This window comes from Pleurodeles waltl, chromosome 3_1 (assembly GCF_031143425.1).
Source record: "Pleurodeles waltl isolate 20211129_DDA chromosome 3_1, aPleWal1.hap1.20221129, whole genome shotgun sequence".
Classification (NCBI taxonomy): domain Eukaryota; kingdom Metazoa; phylum Chordata; class Amphibia; order Caudata; family Salamandridae; genus Pleurodeles; species Pleurodeles waltl.
This window is the reverse complement of record NC_090440.1, coordinates 384,734,977-384,759,087: the sequence shown is the minus strand read 5'-3', so window position 1 is coordinate 384,759,087 and position 24,111 is coordinate 384,734,977. Positions and strand designations below refer to the sequence as shown.

The following is a 24,111-nucleotide window of genomic DNA, read 5'->3' as shown; positions in this document are numbered from 1 at the left end:
TCCAATCCTCTTCAACATCTACATGGCCCTGCTTGCTAACATTGTCAGAAACCAAGGACTGAACATCATCTCCTACACTGACGATATCCAACTAATCCTCTCCCTCACCGACAAGCCTACAACCGCAAAAAGCACCTTCCACAACAGAATGAGAGCAGTCACTGCCTGGATGAAGGACAGCTGGCTGAAACTCAACTCTGACAAGACGAGGTCCTCATCCTAGGTCCCACGACCTCTGCCTGGGATAACTCCTGGTGGTCCTCAGTGCTCGGACCCCCCCCCCACAGCCACTGACCACACACACACAACCTCAGCATCATCCTTGACTCCTTCCGCCAGAGTCAATGCCACCTCATGTTTCCACACAGTGCCTGCTCCAAAAGATCATCATATTGATCCCGATCGAATCCAGGAGAACCGTCACCCAGGCACTTGTCACCAGCAAATTAGACTACAGCATCACACTCTATGCCGGCACCACCCAAGCACACCATTGCCACAACCCCAAGGATACGCAAGAACTCAGCAGGAGGAAGACCCTTCTCTTGTCTCATCGCAAAGACCTGGAACGCTCTCCCTCTACATCTCAGGCAATCACCCTCAAGAAGAACCTCAATACCTGGCTCTTCGACTGAACGCCTACTACCCCCAGCGCCTTGAGACCCTCACAGGTGATTAGCCACGCTCTACAAATATGCTGACTGATTGATTTATTGATTGACCTCTCCCTGACAGGAAGGTCAAACAGGGTGTGAATCCAAAAAGGGAGTGACAAAGGGGAAGCTGCCTTTGGAGGGTAAATGTTGGACATGCATGATAGGGGCTGCTCTTTTATTCTTGCTGATAGAGTGGCATTGGGGACAGAGAGGGGAAGCAGTTGCCAAAAATTATTTTTTCATGGGTCTTTAGCCCCCAAGTACCTACACATCTGGGATGGGGTAGGGAGCTCCAAACGCCAAGAGAAGGGTTTTACCATGTTGGAAGTGGGCAGAATAGTGTGTTCTGGGCTAGCTAAAAGACACACTTCACAGGAAGTTGTCAGTGGGCAGGAGGGGAACTGCTACCCCATTGGCTAGTAACTGTGGATCCACTGATGGCACAAACTGGGTATGAAAGTGGCAGCCAGACTTCAGATCACATCTGTACTGGAGAGAAGACGGAAGAAGGACTGCCCTGCTTTTCCCTGGACCCAGCAAAGAAGGGCTGCACCACAAACCTGCCTGCATCATGCTGATCCTTGGGCTAGCAAAGAGAGGACTGTGTATGTGGTGCCCTGCTTGAAGAAAGGTAATCCCTGAGCCCCAGACAGAAGAAGTGACTCCAAGAGTCAGTTGTTGAACTGAGTTTGTATTATAGCTATAGGGCCACAAAGGCTGAAGAAGCCTGCCTTGGTAGCCAAGGACACCTAATCGCTGCTGACTGCCGAAGTGCAGCCTGGGAGACCGAGACCTGACCCTCAAAAGTTGCACCTGAGTCTGCTGGATCCGGGAGTGCAGTTTGGTCACCCAGGAAGAAAATTACTGCCAGTTTAAGGGAACAACTGGTTTCGCTGTAATCAAAGAACAGTAGACGAGTGGTAAATGCCTTTTGTCTGGACTTTGAGGGGTATTGCCCCTTGTGGCCAAAATGTTCACATCGTGTTTGTGGCCCGATAGGTGGCCCGAGGAAGACCCTCATCACTGAACCAGCATCTTTGACCATCTTCATCATCTTGCATCACTTCCATCAGGACCAATCCACTAAACCCCATGGTGAGTCACCCATGGAGCCTGGAACTGAACTGTAGGCTGCTTTGACTGTGAGGTAACTGTTCAACTAGACCTCATTGGTCGCTGTGACTCGCTTCCTGTCAAGAGCTGGATGCCCAAAGTGGGCCAGTGTAGTGGTTTAAAACTTTATAAAAGTTTCACGAAGTTTAATGCTTGCAATGTCCAGTAAAATGATTTATTGCACCAAGTGAAAAAGCTGCAATTTATTATTTAAAATTAATATCCCTAGAATCTTCTGGTGGACTTTTGTAATTGAGGTGTCTATTTAAAGATTAAAATACAAACTATTTTTTATAAATTGGTATTGGAATTGTACTGTGTATTGTTACTTTCTTATTCAACTGTTTTGGTACTTCTTAATACTTTAGACTTGTTGATAAAGCCCTTATTACAACATTGCCGGCCGCCAAGTTGTAACCGCCGTGCGGCTGACAATGCAGCCGCACTCCCACGGTGCCCATTTTGACATCCCCGCTGGGCCGCAACATGGGAGCCGGCACTGCCCATGCCAGTGGCATGGGCAGAGCAGGGGCCCCGCGACTCCCCGTACCGCCAGCCTTTTCCTGGCGGTTCAAATTGCCAGGAAAAGGCTGGCGGTAGGGGGACTCATAATCCCCTGGGCAGCACTGCTAGCAGCGCTGCCCTGGCGGATTACTACCGCCGGGGCCATTGTGGCAGGAAGCCGCCGGCCCCGGCGGTGCGACCGCGGCGCTTCCGCCGCAGTCGAAATACCATGGGAAGCACCGCCAGCCTGTTGGCGGTGCTTCCGTCATTTCAGCCCTGGCTGTCCTGTACTGCCAGGGTTGTAATGACCACCAATATCTCTTACACATGAAAAATGTGTAATTGAACATGTATTTGAATTGCACGCAGCTGTGATATAAAATATATATTTCCACGAACTAAATGCCTACACACAAGCTTAAAAACGCAGAATGACAGCAGCAGCACTTTCTGATCCATAAGCCCTTCATATATTAGACGAATGTAGGTGTATCTGAAATGCTCTGAGTGTGACTAGTGAAAGAATAGTTGCATATGAATGCTCTAAAGCAGTGGTTTCATGGTCCATGACACCTACTTAGGGGTCCACGACTATTTGTTAAATTAAATAACAGCACATATAGATAAAAAGCTAAATTGAAAATGTAATGCTTTAAAATGCCTTTGCATATGCAGAGCGTTTTAAATTGGAAGGTAAACATTAAGTGGATGTCCTAATGTTGATTTGTGGGAGTGTAAGTACAGTAAATGAAATCTAGCATGGACGACTGGTGGATTAAATGAAGCAACTCTACTATGCCCCAACAAAAAAGTGCATGCATTTTCAGCAAAAAAAGGCAAAGTGATATGCTATGGTCTAGTATAGCATTTTGTCTTTTAGATATTAAACTACACTTTAACAAACTCCAACCTTCCCATTTAAAATAGCATTTTGATTTTTTACATCTTTTTGTTCGTGAATTAAATAAAACATTACATAATTTGTGTATTTGTTTGCTGTTTACTTATTTCGGTATTTTCGTGTACTGTTTTTGAGGTTCAAATCATAGAGATTGATTAGACGAGGGTCTCTGGCTTCCAGTAGTGGGGGTCCACAGAAGTCAAAAGGCTAATACCATTAAATTGAAGAAAACTCAAATTGTACTTTACTTCCCTTTGCACAAAAACACTTTAATTCAAAGTGCACCCCTATTAACATTTGTGCACCATGCATGTTTGGGCAATAGCCACATGCCAGGTTTCTGAGGTGTAAATATGAGTTGTGCATGGAAAAAAAGTTATGCCACCATTAAACTACGATTTCCAGGGTCCAGTGCAGTCTGGTTAAAAGTTTGTGGCAAGTAAACCTTTTACTTGTATGAAGGCATTACTGTTACAAATCTAAAGGCTATTGTTGACAGAGAGAAAAGGAGGGGGTGAGGTAGGACCACTGCTAAGGATAAATAAAGTGAAAATAAAATAACAAAAAGGTGAACACTGAAGAGAGGCCAAAGGAAACATTTTCAAAGTCGGCAATGAATATACACTAATCAAATAGATGGATTACGTCAGCTCTCATAAGGCAGTCTGGCGCTGGCAGAATATGACAAAGTATGTAAGTGTGTTTAATGACAAGAACACAGGCACATAAATCTTTTAGGCAGTACTGTGCATTTATATATATCAGAACAGGATTCATGGAAAACCAAAGGTAGATCTTTTGGAAAATATGCAAACGTACCACTACTAAATGATTGAGAACTTCAACCAGTAGTGAGAAGAAAATGTTGCAGCAAAGTACAAACATCTATTATTTGACCAGTGGAGGTGGTTCCCGTGATACCTTAAGGTAAATCAGCCATCACAGTTTTCTGAAATAATTCATAAACATCTTACACTAAGTATCATGATTATGTGTGACTCGCCACACCAATGCTGAGGTTTCTATAGAAGATTTCTGGATTAATATCCGTAGTGTTCTTGTCTTTATGTTTGATGGTCTCCTGCCACCATAAACAAACACATGCTCCAATTTACTTCACTTAAAGACGAAAACCTAAGCCACACCTTTTTTACCCAAAATCTAAAATGTGATTGTGCTTGATACAATAAAAGTAAGGTGGAGGTGACGCAGTTACAAGCAACAGTAATTTTTATAAATATCAATCTTTAACAGGCAACTGTATCTTTTAGTTCTTTACTTGCATCAGATGTTCTAGCCTACACAAAGGCACTCAAATCCTGATGGCAAGTGAATTGGGTGAGATCTCTCTACGTGGACATAACTCACACCAACCATCCTCCTTAGGAGTTGCAACAAAGAATTTGCATCTCGATCACAACTCACACATAGATTCCTATGTGTATGTGTAGGTGTTTGTAGAGCATAAATCTAGCTAGAAAGCAATGAAGTAGAATGTTTGTGGATGGAATTTTGAGAAAGATGAGTCTTGTGGGGCTGTAGTGGTCTATGAAGTGGTGAGTCTTCAGCTCCTTTCTGAATTGCAGGAGGGATGGCTCAATGCTATGGGAAACATGTTTATTTAGTTATCTCTTTTCACCTAAATATGGTGCACCGGGTACATAAGGGTTTTGGAGTGGGTTGGAAGGACACCCTCCATACATGAGTTTCAGAAAGGCATTTTCAGTTACAAGTGTGATTGCGCTTACGGACAGAGCAATCTTGCGCTTACAGCATTAGTATCAGAAAATTGGTGTAGTGGGCATTTAAAAAATTAAGGAAACTACCCGAGTAGCATGATGAGTTACAAAAATAAATAAGCATTAACAAAGCCAATATTTCTGGTTTTATTATGACAACACATGCAAACAGCCTTCCATAAATAATATTTACATGAGATCTCACAATGAAGCTAGAGTAGTTTCCTTTGCCAATGTTTGGCACCGGTGCAAAGTGCTTAATATGCCTTGATGGTTGCAAATGGAGCCCAATAGCTCCCATTTTTGGAGGCCAGCATTAATTTTCTCTCATCAGGCCTTGACTAAGACCAAGAAAGAGAAAAACCCAAAAAGGAGAAAGAAGGGCGACGAGAAAGATGGAAAAACTGTGACAAAGGGAGAAAGCAGGGATGAAAAGAACATGCAAGTGTGAAGTAAAAGGGCAGGTAGTGTCTAGTGGTGAACAAAAGAATTATGAGGAGGAATCAAGGCTAGGCAGCTTTGGAATTTTGCGCATTTGATATTCTGTAGCACTAGCCTCGGGGTCTGAGCATAACTTTGGTCCTGCCACTTATACTTATACTCAGTGGAGGTATTGTCAATAGCATTTCTACTGCAATGGAATTAGTGGTGGTAGTGGTGTTGGTAGTGATGTGATATTGGCAGTGGTATTGGATGTACTGGTGGAGTGAATGATGGTGATAGAGGTGGTGGGGGTTCTACGGTGGTACTGATAGTAATGTTATTGGTGGTGGAGGTTTTATTTGTGCGGTCCAGAAGTATACTGCAAATCTAACCACAAGACAGTGGACCGCTGTACAGGGTAAAAAGCAAAGTCACAACCAACAAAACATTGAAAGGGTAGTGGTGAAACTAAAGGTCGTATTGTCTGTGGTATAGGTAGTAGTGGTGTGCTATAGGTGGAGGTGGTATTAGTGACACTGGAACTGGTCAGGCATTAGTGGTTATGGTGATATTTGAGGTAATCATTGTATTGGATACGAGAAGCATGCTAGGTACAGTGCTTCTGTTACATTCTTTAACTTTAATCACCTGCTGCAGCAGGACATTAAAAATGACATGCAAAACAAACTGAATCCGATTATTTAAAAAGTAAAACAAGGTTGTTTTGGTTTATATAATTCAGCTTCAAGACCAAGGCTTCGTTTCATGTACAAACCAGGACTGTAATGAGCATATTAACTAACATTTGTACTTCTCCTGTAACTTCTAATTGTTTTTGTTTAACATGTCAGGATTGCCTAGCTTCAAAGTGCCCATTTGATGTAATAAGAACAAAAAGCTATTAGGAGAGACCATGTTAGAATTGGGTTAATAATCGAGTCATGACAAAAGCTTTAAAATGCCTGTTGCATAAAAAAGATTGCTTCCAGGATAAAATGCATTCACTAAATCAAGCACTGAACGTGACAAAAAATGTAAGGGTTGAGTGTATTTTTAGCTATAAAATAATCCTTCATACATTGCAAAATAAGACCTACAGGAAAGGTTGAATGATACACCAAACTGCCAAATGTGAATGTGAAATATTCCCATGGGCTATCTACGACATGACTGACAATGTCTCATTCCAATAGATGAAACGGGCTGCCCCAAAATCTGTCTATTTATACTGCAAGCAATAGGTCTAACAATCACCAAACAACTAAACAGTTTAAGGAGGAAGCCCTCACAATTCTTATGGAGATGATTCTTTGAAGATGGTTGCTAATAAGGCCAAGGTGATTATTTTAAGCCTTTTGAATAATACAACAAATCTTAAACTGAACACATTATAAAACTTGAGAAGTTTTTGAAGCAAAGCGCTTTGTGTGCTCCTTGTGAGTGTCCATGGATCAGACACATTGCTGTAGTTTGGATGATCTAGAGCTTCTGCAGGAAATATTTTGGAAGAACTGCACACAGGGAATTTGCATAATCTAGGCATGGTCGCTTTGCAGCGCTATATGCTACTGAGCAATTAAGGAGAACTATGAATTGAATATGACACAAATTCTTGACGGTCTTTGAAAGAGTAGAATTTGTGCACATTTCAGAAAGCCAGCAGGCATCCAACCAGAAGTCTTTACAGCCATTCACAACAAATACCTCGGTTTGTCAAAGTTCACTTTGCATTACATAATCTGTTTGAACTCATGGTGAGAAAATGGGTTGCTATCCAGATGCATTAATAATTGAGTATGGCCTGTTTACATATATGCATTTATTTCTTTCGTTTCGTGCAAGCTGGCTAGAGGGATGCCATATATGTTGAACAGGTGTGGGGAGATGGAAGATCTTGAGGGATGCCCCAATAATAGGTAATTACTGCCCAATAAAGAAATCAAGTTTCACAGCCTGAGTATGGTTAGACAAAAAAAATAAATCCTTTCACTTTAGGGATGTGCCCCTGAGACCTACTGCCGCGATTCACTCTAGTAGGATGATAAGTTCGACCTTATAAAATGCTGGAGACAGGTTTAGCAGGACTAAGGCAGTTACAACATCCAAAGCAAGGTTAAATCATTTAGAGTAGAAAGAAGTACGATAAGTGCTGTGGGCTGGCTTAAATACAGTCTGTAAGGTTCTGAGGCAGTGATTATACTGCTAGTGGCGATATACTTTGTATGCTACATGTTTACCAATATTGTAGAAGCGAAAGGAAAGAGCAACATAAGATGCCATTTTTTAAGCTCATTACTCTCTGCTTCTGATGTTTTCAGAATAGGAGTTACAGTGGCTGTTTAAAAAAAAAAAAAAAAAGATGTACATTCATTTCGCATTAGGGGCGTATCAAATAAGTAATCATAAGGGAATAATTACCTGGAGACGGTCTTTAAAGATGGAAGGAGGGCATGGATCAAAGAGAGAATCTGATTAACTAGACAACACATTGGTGGTCATTCCGACCGTGGCATGTATTCTGACCATGGCGGTTACCGCCATGGCCAGCCGCCGCTTCACCGTTCCGACCATCACAGCGGTAACGACCGCCGGGCTGGAGACCTGGGTCTCCAGCCCGGCGGTCGTCGCATACCGCCGGCGGTATTCCAACCCGCCTGACCCCGGCTTACCGCCATGGATTTCATGCCCATGGCGGTAAGCACTATCAGTGCCAGGGAATCCCTTCCCTGGCACTGATAGGGGTCTCCCCCACCCCCAACCCGACTCCCTCCCCTACCCTCCCACCACCCCTCCCACCCCCAAAAGGTTGCAGGACCCCCGTCCCCCACCCCGATCCCCAACATATACACACACACACGCACGCACTCATGCACATACACACCTCCCCGCATTCATGCACGCATTCATGCACATACACACCCCCCGCATTCATGCACGCATTCATGCACATACACACACACCCCTGCATTCATGCACGCACTCACACGCCCCCTCAACATACACACACGCACACCCCAATGCACGCACACAACTCACAACACCCCCCACCCCCCTTCCCTAGCGGACGATCACCTTACTTGTTCCTGGTGATCCTCCGGGAGGGAACGGGACCCATGGGGGCAGCTCTGCCGACACCGCCACGCCAACAGAACACCGCCACAGCGAATCACAGATCGTGATTCGCTGGGCGGTGTTCTGTTGGCGTGGCGGTGGAGCTACCTCCACTTCCCCGCCTGCCGCCAGTATGGCTGTTGGTGGCTCTTCGTCCGGAAACTGGCGGAGCGCTGCCAACAGTCAGAATGGCCCGTGCGGAAGACCGCCAGCACTGGCGGTCTTCCGTACGGCGGTCCCTCGGCGGTCTATTGAAAAGACCGCTGAGGTCGGAATGACCCCCTAAATGTGTCAGCTCATCTTCTAATATTAATGTTAACTTATCAAGCACGAACAAACATGGTTAAATATTAGTTTAAACAAAAGAGGAGCCGAGGTCAATCTCATTGCTGAACATGACGTTTTTTTCCCCACACAATAATTATTAAGTCTATCACAAAGTCATGTAATGGAATCTCTCCAGGAAAAATGTTAGATGTATCACTGAGATCCCTTAGATTCTGAAAGATCAATTTTTACTTCCTAAGAATAATAATTTTGCTTCATTCTAAAGATCAGCTGTTTATATTATTTTAACTAATTTTTAAAAGCGTTCCTTATATTAGGAAGATGGGTGCGCCATTTGCGTTTAGATCCATGCAATTTAACTTTGGTGTCTTTCAAACCTTGCAAAACTGTTTACAACCAGATGGTAGTAAGAAGATCTTCTAAAGAAAAACATAATTTGTAAGGGCGTTTGTCCAGCCAAGCATTGTGATGAAAATACATCGAAATGCACACATTTCAGAAACAAGAGTCCTCTTACAAGTGAATGAAGACGAGTGAAACCTTCTTACAGTTAAGGATAAATATGATATTGCAAAAATGAAAATATGGTCCTAATTTTGAATAATCTGAACTAAATTACATGAACGGCTCCATAAATTCCACAGAAATAAACAGGTGAGAGCTCAATAGGTATAACAACACCACAAACCGCCTGGAGAAATTAAGGGAAGCATTTGTAATGTTCAAATAATACAATATTTTCCAAATGGACGACTGCCAGAGATACAAAGTATGTAACTATAGGAATAATCAGGGCAAGTGAGATACTGATATATCAACCAAACAAAAACACACTTTAGAAATGACATTTAGACAAATAAAAAACTTCTAGACACTTATGCAGCTACCTTAATCCACTGGTAGAAAAATCGAAACTGAGAAGCGCATTTAAGCAGAATCAGTTTTTGAAAGGTGGAATGCTGAGAATCTGCCTTTGACTGACCTGTTTCTAACATTTTTTTATAACGCTTGTGGCTGGTGGTGATTTGTGTTTGTGAGTGACTTTCTATGGTACAGAATACATGTGTGTGTATCAGAAAAGTCAAAATAATACACATATAACTCCTCCCCCACCACGACTGACCACCTCCCCCCGTGTGTATATTTATTATCTCTTCCGTGAAACAATCCTCCACGATGGTAATCAACTTAGCTAACTGAGTTCTTAAGCATTTCTTTAAGGGCGCTCAGACCCGATATTCAGGCAAAGAATGGGAGGTTAAGAACGCATTTTGTGGTGTCGTCACGGTTTGATACTACGGGGGACAGGAAGGGCCTTGGGCTACAAACACTGTCCTTTCACCTAGACGACTGTCCGCATTTCATTCACCCTCCTCACTCCTTTCTCTTACAGTAACTCATCTTCCAACTGGTGTCCTCCGCCAAACTAAAGGCCAAGTGTATGCAAATAAATTAATCTATAGTTCTATGTGCCATGATTGTACAGTAGTATACATTTACAATATTATTATTGGTTTAACAGTGATTTCAGTAGTTTGGTTTCCATTGCTTCTGGGTAGTGCTGTGTTACTCCCAAAGTTTTTGAGTCACAACTAGTAGATTCAACTAAGCCTCGAAAGGAATCGGTGACGTTCTTGGCCAGGAATGGCACACGTCTCTCTCTTCTCTCACACTGAGTTAAGCTCCTAGATGGGAGTCTTTAGTCAGACAAACACGTCAGAGAATCTCTCGTCTGCAAGTGGACACTACAAAGCCCCACCTCTGTGCCCCAAAATTAGTATGCATACATTATGGTCTGTATTTATTACTGTTTTATTATTTATTACGCATTATTCATCTGCAAATCATTTGCATAAGAACTGATTTAAATATTATATACAACTCGGCCCTTATTATTCGAATTATGACAAAGGCTGATTAGGCCCCAATCATCACAAATCCCTATCAAGTTGGTTTAGAAGCTTCCTAAATTAAAACCAGCCATCTAACAGCATGGCTATAGTAGTGCCAAGGCCTGTGAAGCTTCTCAACCCTCAGGCCTGAAGTGAGATCTCTGTTTATCAGCATCCCTTCCAGCAACCAAAGTGTCTGAGGACGCCCTTACAACGAGTGGCGTAACGAAACTTGAGGGGCTCCCCTGCACAGTACAGGGAGGCCACCCCCACCTCCAGACTCAGGCCAGAGTACCGTGCTGAGGGGGCCCCTGGATCTTGGGGCCCCAGCACTAAGGGTGCTGCAGGGGCCTTTGTTATGCCACTGCCTATAACAGTACCTTATATATCTTTACTATGCCAGGTGTGCTATGGAGTGAAGAGGGTTTGCTCAAGCTTCACTCCTTCATAATTTCATGGGATACTGAACAATGCTTCTTGTTAAATATAGTTATACTTGGAAGCATCGTTTTCTTCTTACAGGACGCATGCAACCCAAAAGGTCATCTCTCTTTGTAGATATATTTCAGCTGCCGCATTCATGAACAGCTGTCCAACGTTTCACAAAGTATATCAGTATTTCAAAATACATAAATAACCTAAAAAAGCATTTACAGGAGACACAAAAGTTGAGCACTTCTGCTTGCTTGCGGTGCAAGGAAGCAAGTCCAACAGAACTTCAAAATGCTGAAGGCACTTTTTTGAAAATAAGACTTTTAGAAGCTACAAGGAAGCACATTAATTGGGCAGGGTTCTCATACCTTGCTTCACCAGGAAAAAAAGACTGAAGTGGTTACAACAAATAACTGTGGTAAGTTGACATGGATCGCAGCAGTCCTGCTTGATTTTGTAAAATGAAGTTTATGCTCATCTGGCAACTTTGATTAATACTAATATATGTACATAGGGGTGACATATGGATTAATAAGTTTAGGCCCGGCAAAGACATTTATTTTGCCAGGTCTAAGTTGCAATTTAAAACTGCACACAGGCTGAAATGGTAGACCTGAGATATGTTTTAAAAGGCTACTTAAGTGGGAAACACAATACGGGCTGCAAGCCCACTAGTAGCATTTCATTTACAGGCCCAGGCTACAAGTAGTACCAATTTATAATTGACTTATAAGTAAATAAAAATTGCCAACTGGGTGTCAGCCAACTTTACCATATTTAGAGGAGTGAGCACAAGCACTTTAACACTGGTTAGCAGTGGTAAAGTGCACAACCCAGAAGCCTACAAAACTGGGTTCTAGAAACAGGCGTGAAGGCAAAAAGTTTGGGGGTGACCCTCAGAGAGGGCCATGTGCAATACAAATGCTGTTCTCTGATAATTCCTTGCCATACCTAAAAGTCGCTACATCTCTAAACTGCCAAAATCATTTGCTAGAACGCCAGAAGCTATTATTAACTCATGGTTCATGTAACCTGTGTTGCAAAGGTAGAAGATTTATCGCCAATCCTCTTTTTATAAGAAGAACACTCTGCAGATTTCTCTCTGATATTGATCCCAAAATCTTGAGTGCTCTCCCTCTCCTTTCATATCACATTTAAAAAATATTTCCTATAGAAACTTTTTTTTTTAGCTGACTGTGCTTCACATCTCCCCTCATATTAAACTGAGTCCATATATGCTGCATACAAAGTGCCACCTGCCGTACATGATCATGATATTGCTAGTTACTGAGGAGTTAACTGCCCATTTAGAGGAACAAGGCCAAAGGCATCGTTCCTTTATAGAGTCATGGATCTCTGGGGTTACTTGCAGTATCTGTTTAACATACAGCAGAGGTTTTTTATTCCTTATAGTACATGGGTGCACCATGACAATTCCCAAAATCTGCATAAAACCCTTGTGTCTTGCTCTTTCGCATTAAAAGACAGTACTGCTGCAGACATGAAGAATACAATGAGAATCTGTTGAGCAAAATTAAACACACCAAAAAGCAGTAAGTAATTTGCTGCTAAAAGATTGATTAGAATAAGTATAGATTGTCATGTTAAAAAATACTGTTGCTACAAATGAGTAGAAACATGCAGAGATTTTCTCTTTCCTGTGATGACCTACAGCATGCAACAAAATAAACTTGTCATCATTATCTCCTTTCTGTTGATCAATGTTTATTTGAGAAAAATAGAACCAAAGGAACAGACGGTTTTCAATTTAGTTGTTTAAACTGATGCTGTCATTATGCTCTGTGGCCTGCCTTTCACCTTGACTGCTGGCTCTGGTAGGAGGAATTATAACATCACAAGTAATTACTTATTACAGTAGAGTAGCTTTGTCCTTTCGTTATTACAGGTAACTAGAGACGTCACAACTCTGTTGTACTAAGAAAATTAGAGACAGGCTTTTATAGGGGTTGCAGGCTCCTCTGTTTAATGTAATTGGCAACTGCGTTTACTGACATTATTTACACTTGTTGCCCATTCCCTGCTTTATATAGTGCTCCAATTCCATTCCGTGCTTACATTTTCTGATACAATCCACCCCCATGTAAGCTATAGCTCCAATTATAAATGTAAGGTGGAATCGTACTGTCCCGTTACTGAATTGTCATGTTCTACTGTGGTATTTTCACGTTGGTGATTTTATGAACTGTCAATATACATTGTTTCTTTTGTATCCATGCTACAAAATATCCTCAAACAAGGTTCATCTCCTCTACAACTGTCAGCTATTTTTTTTATCGTGCTCCTTATTACCATTTATGGTGTCTTGCCCTTCTCATCCTTCTACCCATTGTGTAATGGTTACAGTCTTCTATATTATATAGATACAAACTGTGTGTTTTTTCTCACTTTGTGCACTACCTCGTATATGGTTTTCTACCAATCTTTAATCCCCATGACACTACTGACAATATATGATTGCTGTACAGTGCTTCGGTGAAGTTTTCAACATGTAAAACAAGCAACATAGATATAAATGGCTGGGCTGAACAACTCAGCTTTTTGTAAACTGAAAAAGTAAAATACACGTCTTACCTCCCAGTGGCTAAATATCAGTTGTGGGCTGGCAAGGCCACTTGTCCGTTTCCGGATTTCATCAGCAAAACCAAAACTCTCGGCTACAGGAAGCACTGCCTTAATAATGAACATATCTGTTCCTTCTTTCATCTCCTCAAGTAAAACTCGTCCTTCTCTTCTTGACAGCACTGCATAAACACGGCCTGTAAAACATATATGTTATTAAAAAATACCCTTTTGTGTCCTGCTATTAGAAAGCACAAATACAACAGCTTTAAGGACTGCTATCATAGCCTATAAAGCTTACTGAAGTCTTGCTCTCGAAGTTATGCATACAAGTTGTATGAGAAGCCCACTATTATAAAGGTGGAAGGTGAGGTAGGTTGTATATTAATATAGACATAGGGACTTTATGAGCGTCTCGAGTGCGATGAATCAAGCAACACCTCATTGAGAGGTGGGGAACCACACAGATGCCTCGGACCCGGCAACTTATCTGCCACAAGACCTTGGTGGGTTCTTTGAATGTCTAAGCAGTAGATGACATAATACCCCCTCTTCTCTGTAAGCCCACCCAAGCAAGAACGAAAATGAAGGTTTGACAATATTGCCAGCAACATCGCCAGCTCTTAATTAATTGTGCTGCGGCATTAGTGAAGGTAAGATGAAACGTCCAGGTTAGTAGGAATTGTTATCTAACAACAACAAAGCTCTCCTCAGAATCTCTAGTAGATTTAACTTTTTGCTTTTGTCTAGTTTTGCACGATATGGGGATATGCAGTTTCCTGTGAGAAAATAATATGGGTAAGAAGTGTGAATGAAATGTGAAGAGGCATCTATCTTTCTAGTCATCAATTTTCATCTTATGGGTGAGGCTGGTGCCCCATTATATCAAGCTCTGCTTCATCCTAAAAATAAGCACTGGCATAGCAAACAGGTACTGTCATAGTTTTTGCGAAACTTTATTGTTTAGGAATATTCTGGGACCTCAGCAAGCTAAAAATAAATAAATAAATAAAATTGCTAGAGGCAAAGAAGTTTTTTTGATCTAAAAAAAACACATTATAATAGTAATCCCTGGCACAGAAGGGGATGACTGTGTGTGGATGTGTGCCTTGTGAAAGGGTGGCATGCCATAACTCGCATGCATGCCAGCCAATGCATGCCGGAGTGGGTGGAGGAAAAATATGAATGACACCAACTATAGGTTCATTGATGAAGTCTGTCCGAAACCCCTATAAGTAACTATGTTATACACATAATTTTAGCAACATCAAAAGGTCTTGGCTAACACAGACCTAAAAAATTGAATCAGTCTGGCATTGGCTGCAAGCCACCTGCAAGAAAGAAAAAAGGAAAGGAAGCAAGGAAGGAAAGGTAAAAAAGAAAGAAGATAGGTACGAAAGAAGGAACCAGAAAGACGGAAAAAAAGAAAAAAGAAACAAACAAGGAAAGACCAAGAGAGAAAAAGAAGGAAAGAAAAGGAATGAAAGAGAAGGAAAGAAAGGGTGAAAGAGATGGAAAGAAAGGTGATAGAGAAGGAAAGAGCCAAGAAAAGAAAACTAAGGAAAGAGCAAAGGAAGGGAAAGAAATAAAAAGAAAGATCAAAAATGAAAGAAAGAAAGACAATGAAAAAGAAAAAAGAAAAAGGCTAGAATGAAAAAAGGCAACACTGAGGATTAATGCGCCTGCTGCAAAGAACATGTAGGAGGCACATCACAAAGTGCATATAATGTAAAAATGTCAAAGTTACTCTGGCAATGAATGTCCTTTCTGGAGAGATAATGCACTTTTGTCTAGTGTAAGCTTGGAATAATTATAAGGTAGCGCAGAGGTTTAATATTCCTGCTGCAAAGAACGTGTACTAAGCAGACCAAAGTGCATATAATGTAAAAATGTCAAAATAACTCTGGAGATTAATTTTCTTTCTGGAGAGAGAACGGCTTCATATTTCTGCCTCAGGGTCAAATCTTGACTATGAAGTCACTCAAGGTCTCAGCTATGTTTCCTTGTGACCCTTTGTTGTAACCAGGCTCCCTACCTCCTGCTTCTAATTCCACAGCTTGCCCCGGCATGATGGGTGACAGTGCTTTCAACACAACTCATCCGGTAACCTTCAGAAGGCACAAATAAAAGCCAAAGCAAAAATGAAATGACTCTTAATAGGTAACAGTGTAAACAATGTGAGCAGTGCTCCCATACCGCTGATCGAGTTTGTGCCCTGAGTGCCTTGGCAGCCATGGATCGTAGACGAAAGAAATAAATGCTTTCAGATGTGCCTGGAAGCGCTAGCACTAATAAAAAACAAATACATAAATATTTAGCATGCTTTATCCGAGAAATTAATCTGGTAACCTACAGATCATGCAAATAAAAGTCAAAAGTAAAAATTAAATGACTCTTGTTAGGTAACAGTGCAAACCATATGAACAGCACTCCAATACCTCCAATCGAGTTTGGGCTGTGAGTGCCATGGCAGCCACAGAGTGCAGACAAAAGAAAAAGTAGTTCACCCACACTGAAGTATATTGGCAATCGTGCAATAATTCATGTAACAGGGTCAGTCTGCAAGATGGTAAGAAAACCGCCCCAAGGTGGACAAATGTAAAGCATTTACCAATGACATCAAGTGATTTTTGAAAAATAAGCTCACGAACTAATGAAAGTGATGGGCGTGGTTAAAAGCCCACAATACTTAACAAAAGGTCAACCTGCTTGTGCGCCCGACCTAAAAAGGCAACACAAAAACACTATGGTATTTATACAGTAAAAACAAAAAAGTGGCACGTAAGGGAACAAGCTTGTGTGAGGATGTGCTCTTTGTGTGCAAGCAAATGCAGTCACTCAAAGTAAAGTTAATCAGTGGCTTAAGTAGGCGGACCCACTAACCCATGCTATATTCTGTAGTCAGTCAGCGGAAGCAAAATATAAATGACACAACAACAGATCAACTGAAGAAGAGAGGTGGCTGAAAGATCCTATTTTCAAGTATATTATACATATTAAATTAAAATCAAAAGGTCTTGGCTAATGCCGGACCTAAAGAGCAAAATCAACAACTATAAACTTTACATTTCGTATTCTGCAAGCAGATGCAAAATAAGTTTGTTTTTGTTTGACTTGGCTTTACTGCTGTTTTGCACCTTAGAACCATGAAAGTCAGATTATGACATGTGATTTACAAATTCTTACAGAGGTAATTAAAAGATTCAGCACATAAGGTTATGTGCATACATCAAAGAAAAGTAATTTTTTTCAGTAAACTAATCTAATTTGTGTAAAACTAAAGTGGTTGCCAGGACCACAGCTGATTTCCAATACTTTTAATGTATCTGACTTAAAGTGTATTAACAATCCTATACTTCATTTAGGCAGATGCGCAGCTAACTTCTCGATTCCCAAACTGAAGGGGTTAGCAAGGTATTTTGAGGAATTTACAGTGTTTTGTATAGTGTCTTTGCATGTTCCAAACCATGAATTTTGCTAGTTCACAGAATACGTTGTGCGTTGCACTGATCTGAATTGACTACTGTGGTATATCTTTTAAAAATATTTGCTATATAATTATGCAAGTGTGGAAGCATTATGTGTTTCAAAAATAGTACAAAACTGAGCCAAAGTGTTTTACTCAGCTTTAGGTCTTTAGATTAAGTTGAGTATGCAAAACACATGAAGGAGTTATAAATTGTTGCAAATTTTAAACTGAGAATAAATACTTTAATTACCCAGATAGTTTGTGCACGTATCTATCTCTTCAAAAGCATTTAGAGAAAGGGGACAACATGGTGATTTTCTAAGTGCATATGTTACTGTTACTCCTTGTGATTCTGGAGAGAAAATCTATCTTGTACAACATGATTAACAGCAAACTTTAAAATACACAAACGGTGATGGGAGGAATGCTTGCAATTTGCCTAACCACTGACAATCACTCAGGGTAGCATCCCAACTCATTGTTATTTTGCTCACAATGTCAGCTCAGTTTGGACACAACCATAAGCAAATCAGTCTTGACCCTGTTCCAACAGGTACATCCAGCCCAAACTGCCAATCAAGGTTCCTCCCTGAACCCAGAACACAGGCAACCTAAGACCAGTTTAGTCCTGATTATGGCTCATCAGTCAGGTATAGTGTGGTTCCAATGGCACAGGGCACACGTCTGGGCATACCCTTACCATTCAGGGTGGTACATCAAACACACCCAAGTTGATGGAAGAAATGTTACAACTTGTCTACCCACTGGCAACTGCTTGGGGTTCACAGTGGACAGAATGGTTTGAAATGTGTCAGAGAGTGGAGGAAGAAAAGGGATGGAATGTTTATGTTTATAATTATTTTAAATAAAAAAATAGTACCTCAGTCAGGTATAGCATGGTTCCAATGGCACAGTAAGTACAGGGCACACGTCTGGGCACACCCTTAAGATTCAGGATGGTACATCAAACACACCCAAGTTGATGGAAGGAATGTTACAAGTTGTCTACCCACTGGCAATTGTTTGGGGTTCACAGTTGACAGAAAGGTTTGAAATGTACCAGAGAGGGGGAAGAAAAGGGGTGGAATGTTTATGTTTATAATTTTTTAAAATACAAAACTAAATATGTACATGCATCATGTACATAGACATACACATTAATATATACCCACACACAAATAACAAACATATATACATATACACACACACACACACAAGTGGGATTCAGCACCAACTTGCCAGAACAGAGTGGATGTAGAACTAAAAGCAAAGTCTGTCCCCAACATCCGGCGGGCAACAAGGTTGATCTGTTTCATGAGTTGGTAGTGGATGATCTTAATAACCTCAGAAGGAAATGGCATATGAAATGGAATAAAGGGAATTTTACATCTAAAGACTGGAACGACATTGCAATGACAAAAACGTTTTAATTGATTGTTAAGCATTCTGATAAAGGGGAAACACTGTGCTGATGGATAAAATAACCAATGAGACTGAGGCAGAGCGATAATTATGGAATTGAACTCATTACAAGAGTCTGTCCCAAAATCCCATGCAACAAACTGAAATTGAGTACCACTCATTATTAAAAACATGGCAGGAGAAAGATCTTCTGGAATGGAAAGAATATCAGTACCTTCGTACAGAGCATGCTACATTGGCCAAAATATATTTCCTCCATAAAGTGCATAGAGATATAAGGACACCACCTGGCAGGGCTGTTAATCATCTCCATAAGGTTCCCCTTAGAGAGCACCTCAAGGTATCTAGATCTGATTTTGCAACCATATGTTAGAAGCTTACCATCATACTTGAAGGAATCTACTGACTTTCTAAAGAAAATAGATAGCATACCATAGAAATCTGAAAACATCATGGTCACACTAGATGTGGCATCATTGTACACATCAATTAATCAGGAGGATGGGTTGTCTGCATGCAGTTATTTTCTAAGAGACAGACCTATCGAGTTCTTAGAACATACACAAATAATAAGGGAGATGTTGCAGTACTGTCTCACACACAATGTTTTTGACTTTAAAAAGAAGATTCTTTTTTTGTTGCATTACTGGGCACACCTATGGGTACCTCCTTTGCCCCCACTTATGCAAATTTGTTCATGGCGTGGTGGGAGGAGAAGGTAGCCTGGGAAAAAGAGAATGAGAAGTACATGGAAAATGTTGTACTCTGGACATGCTTTATTGATCACCTTTTTTTCTATGGGAGGGTGAGGAACTTGAGTTGGAAAGATTTACAGAAAAACTGAATACCACTAATTTCAATATCAAGTTCACTGTATCATTGAGCAGAAAGTATTGTGTACTTTTGAACATTGGGTTAATACCAATAACCACAGGCTCACAACCACCATCCGCAGAAAGGCAACAAATTCAGTGGATATCCGGTGCTATTAAAGTAGAGCATACTGTACAGTCAAATAAGGGCAATAAGGATACGTTCTTCAGAGAAGAAGTATGAGAAGGAGGTGACAGTGATGACAAAAAAATGTATCCAGCGTGGTTACCCTCAGTGTTCTAAGCAATGCCAATGAAAGAGTCCAGGGAAAGCAACAGGAATCTCTACTCTATAGACAAAATAAGAAACACACTAAGAAGGCGTGTTTTCCCCCTCTTTTCCTTGACGAGTTGTTGGTTGATCATCTGGCACTTTAATCAGATGTTTAGCCCTTTGTCCTCATTAGTATTGGGGGTGGATGCAGAGTTCGCCACAGGGAGATTTCACTGAGGAGTGCTTGCTCTCTCTCCTCCTCTCTCTTGATAAATTGTCGATTGATTTGGCACTTTAATTACACGTCTAGCACTTTACCCCAATAGGAATGAGGGGGCGAATTAAGAGCTTTACTTATTATTAATCTCTTGGCATCTTAATAGAAGATCGAACACTTTATACCCATTATAACCAATGGAAACATTAGGCACACTAATGCTCTATTTAAATGTAAGTGCAATACACTGAAGTGCAATACACACAAGAACGAACATCATATGGTACCGGGTAACTGGCTTATTGACATATATGAATTGTCAGGGGCTATTTAAGGAGTAACTGTTTGGCACTTTAATTGAATGCCTGGCACGTTATTGTTTTATAAATATAACTGACAAATCGAGCAATAAGCCTTTTATTATATAATTTATAGCAACTAATAATTTATTTGAGATTAAGTGAAATATACTGATGCAGAGACATTAGATGACATTTGGCACTTTATTTGTACACCAAGCACTTTAATAAACTATGAATACAATCAACAGTGAATTTTAGGAACATTGTTTATATAAACTGAAGTGCAATACAATGACGTGCAATATTCCCATGAAAGGATTTTTTGCTAGTACCTGGAACTACATCTTTCAACACATAGTATTTATTTGGGGGTTGAAGTCAGAATTAGAACACCCACATGTGTGCATTCATAGGTTGCCATAGGATTAGCGCAATAACAAAATGTCAATAAGGTGGAATAGGAACCATGAACTTTATTCTTTACTGTTATTTAATTGGTGAATACGCACTTGATGCCCTATTTGCGATTTTATGCCTCATAACTAGTAGAAACCAGGAGTATGATGAGGAACCACTACTGCAGTTAAGTATTGTGGTATTCCATGCCATAGTTACAGACATTTTTACTTGAGTAACAGTGCAATTTGAAATGTGTACTTAGAGGAAACATGTCCAGATCTGACTGCCAAAAACTTGTGTTATTAATAACCTTAGAGATATATATTGATTTTTCCCTTTGAATGACTGACTCATTAATTTTGCCTATAAAACTGTATGATATCTTGTCACTGTGAATCATCATTGTTTCCTTGGGGAAGTGCGGCAGCAGGGGCATACTGATTATAGTAAATCTAATCATAAACATAAGTTAAACCAAGGAAGATGATGGGATAAGGAAAGTTTTACTCGTCCTTTTCCACCCTTGAAGGTACTTACCTCCAACCTGGTTATGGGACGATGGCTGTTTAAATACAAACAATCTTAGTATTAGAATAGGACATTGCAATTTATAGTTTATGTTTTGTTTTTACGCTTCACAAATGATACATGAAATGGATCTGGCACACTGGTTCATAGAAATTAACTGGGTGTTGAACAATAGTGCATATGAACTAAGAAAATATATGAAGCATAATAAAACACGTAAATATCGAATGGATGAAATTTGTCTTAGTGTCAGAAAACCAGATTATGATGCACAATCAAGTAGTTGATGAAAATAACTTTTTGACACTTCCGTGTTCTGTGATTACACAATATAGGGAATGTTCATTATAAATAGGAAGTGAAAATCGTGGATTGTTAAAAGAGAAATGTAGTACTGGCTGATGCAGGAAAACATGAAGCAAGAAAATGGATGTCAGGAAAATCTATTACGACGACTGTGTTAGCGCTCTAGTGGATGGCTGGGCTACAGAAGTTAGTGATGGACAATGTCTCTGTTATGTGGATAAAGAATGTCCACCATAATTGCAATTGAGGCCCTTTGGAAGGTTAGTAGCCGAAATGCGTCAGCCGTAATCATTGTATTTTTGCTTCTGCAAGTGGTTCTACAGAAAAACCTTCATTTTTACACATTTTTTGGCTCCTTCTATATTTTTTGCTGTTGCTGCTGTAGCACACTGGAAAATGAAGGTAAAGTGTGGTGTGAGATATATATCTTCCTGGTTGTCACCAAATGGTTCCATCCTCCTCACGGACAGGTGCTCGTCACGGGCACGAGTCCCCGCAGTAAATGAACATAAACACTTTGGGATTCCCAAAGACAGACGGGCATTCCAAGGTAACAGTGAAAAATGCTTTACTCAGCAGAGAAAACACTGACGCGTTTCTTCGACTCCAATGAGCCTTTCTCAAGTTAACAAGCCCCATCATCTTTCGAGATAAATATCCAAAAATAAACAATGAAAAGTTACTATCTGATAAGACAGATCATGTAGTCAAAATAGTAGGTCCACTATGAGAAATACCATCTTAATTAACTTAATGTGATCCGCTACATAACCATCAAAATTAAAATTTTAAATATAATAAACTTAAAAAAAGAAAGAAAAGAAAATCAGATATTGGTTAAAAAATAAAAAACGTCTCTCGAACTTCAATCAGGGTCGCTCTCAAAAGGATAGGGACCCTGCAACAATTTGAAGCAATATGCAATTCATCCAAATACACCAATCATCAAAGGTTTATGTACACACAATACCACCTCAGTTTGCACTTCCTGATTACTTTTTGCATAAACCGAAACATGTGCACAAGGATCAGGCAGGTTTGTCATAAAAAAGTGCATAACCTATATCAAGACTGAATCACATGATATTAAACATATATCACACTTGTGCAAAGGTTTCAAACAGGGGAGATGCAAATGCTAAAGGTCAAACAATCCTACCAAACCAAAGCACTTGAGCAATAACACATCATTCTTTAAAAACCCAACTAGGATACATCATCAGATCTTAATGATATAGCAGACTATGGCCTAGTAAGCGTAAAAGTTCTTCCTCATGATTCATATCCAATTAACCTACATGAATCTCCAACCCCTCATCCTTATTAAGACCTGTAGAGTGTTTTGTCTGAACATCCAGAATGTAGTTAGATTCTAATTGCCTAAGTTGTCTAATTCTATCATCCTATATCTACACATCCTATTAATGCCAAAGAATATTAGCTTGGATGCAGCTCGTTGATGCATTACAGAAAAATGTCTAGCTACCGGGTAGTAGTTATTCACTTTTCTGATAGCTCTCTAGTGTTCTAGGATTATAGAAAAATAGTACTTCCTACATACATGAAGGGGCACCCCAGTACATATATACAGAAATAAGTGGAACAGGTAAAGAATTGTCTGATATATCTCTTATGGCCTATAGGTGCCATATATTCACTAGAACTGACAGCAAATGTACAGGTCTTGCAATGGCCACATTTTAGACAAGCCTTGACATTTAGCTAACCAACTGTCCCCTTTAAGGCCTTTAGAAACATAACTGAGTCAAGAAGTCACCCAGTGACTTACCTCTTCTATAAGTGCTAGAACGTTTAATAGGCAGTTCCAGGATAATAATTCCTTTCATTCTAAAAATACCTCATTTTTTATTCATAATAGTTCTTATCCTTTGAGACTGTCTACTATACATTGTGATCAAACATACGCACTCATCTCCCAGTGATTTATCATTATTGGAGAATAGGAGTTGATTCAAAATCATTAAGCTAGCTTTCTTATCTGATCTTATTACGGTATCCTCTTTTTGTTAATCTGACCAACATATGAATTTTTGTTTTTGAAACTTTTTCTTGGTATTACACACTTGTTTAATCCTTACACTTGTTTAATCCTTACTATCTCTCTATAGGATGTGGTATTTACTACGTTCCTAGGACGATAGCTCCCAAAATGTAACACACTGCTTCCTGTAGTTTCTTTACGGAACATATTAGAGTAGATCTTTATTTCCTCCTCCCATAGTTTAACATCCAAAAAATCTATATCAGTTTGGCTCGTTCTAGTGGTAAACTTAAATCATACAGGCTCTCAGTGAGTTGTTGAATAAACTTTTCTGCTTCCTTTAGCGGTCCATTCTACAATATAAACAAGTCATCAATAGTAGGGTTCAGATTTCAGACACCCAAAACCATAGAAATTCAGAAGTTATAGTTATACTTAGGTCAAGAACCTGTAACTTGCCTTAAGGGAACTTTAACTCACACACCCGCCATGCAGTTTTCTCATCAGTAACATTACAGCAAATGTTGCAGTGATATTAGCAATGATGACATAGATTATATAATATGTGGGGCAATCAGCAACGGAGGAGCGAGTTACAGTTAACTTAGGGCATGAGTTATAGTTACTTGAGATAACTAACTGTAACTTTAGTTTTTTTCAGTGAATTTCAAGACTTTTTTTTACACATTTAATTACCGTACATAAATCCAATCACTGCTGAGCGCGGCCTTTTGCGGTGCA

The 24,111-nt window shown here is 40.2% G+C and overlaps 1 protein-coding gene across 4 annotated transcripts in view; it reads right to left on the bottom strand.

Annotated features, from left to right (window-relative positions):
• The window catches only part of EFL1 (elongation factor like GTPase 1), a 770,553-nt gene that overhangs the window by 74,543 nt on the left and 671,899 nt on the right, over window positions 1–24,111 (bottom strand). For all 4 annotated transcript variants that reach the window (XM_069222577.1, XM_069222575.1, XM_069222574.1 and 1 more), the window contains exon 19: window positions 13,652–13,836. In XM_069222577.1, the coding sequence (XP_069078678.1) occupies window positions 13,652–13,836 (185 nt within the window). The remainder of the gene's footprint in view (window positions 1–13,651; window positions 13,837–24,111) is intronic.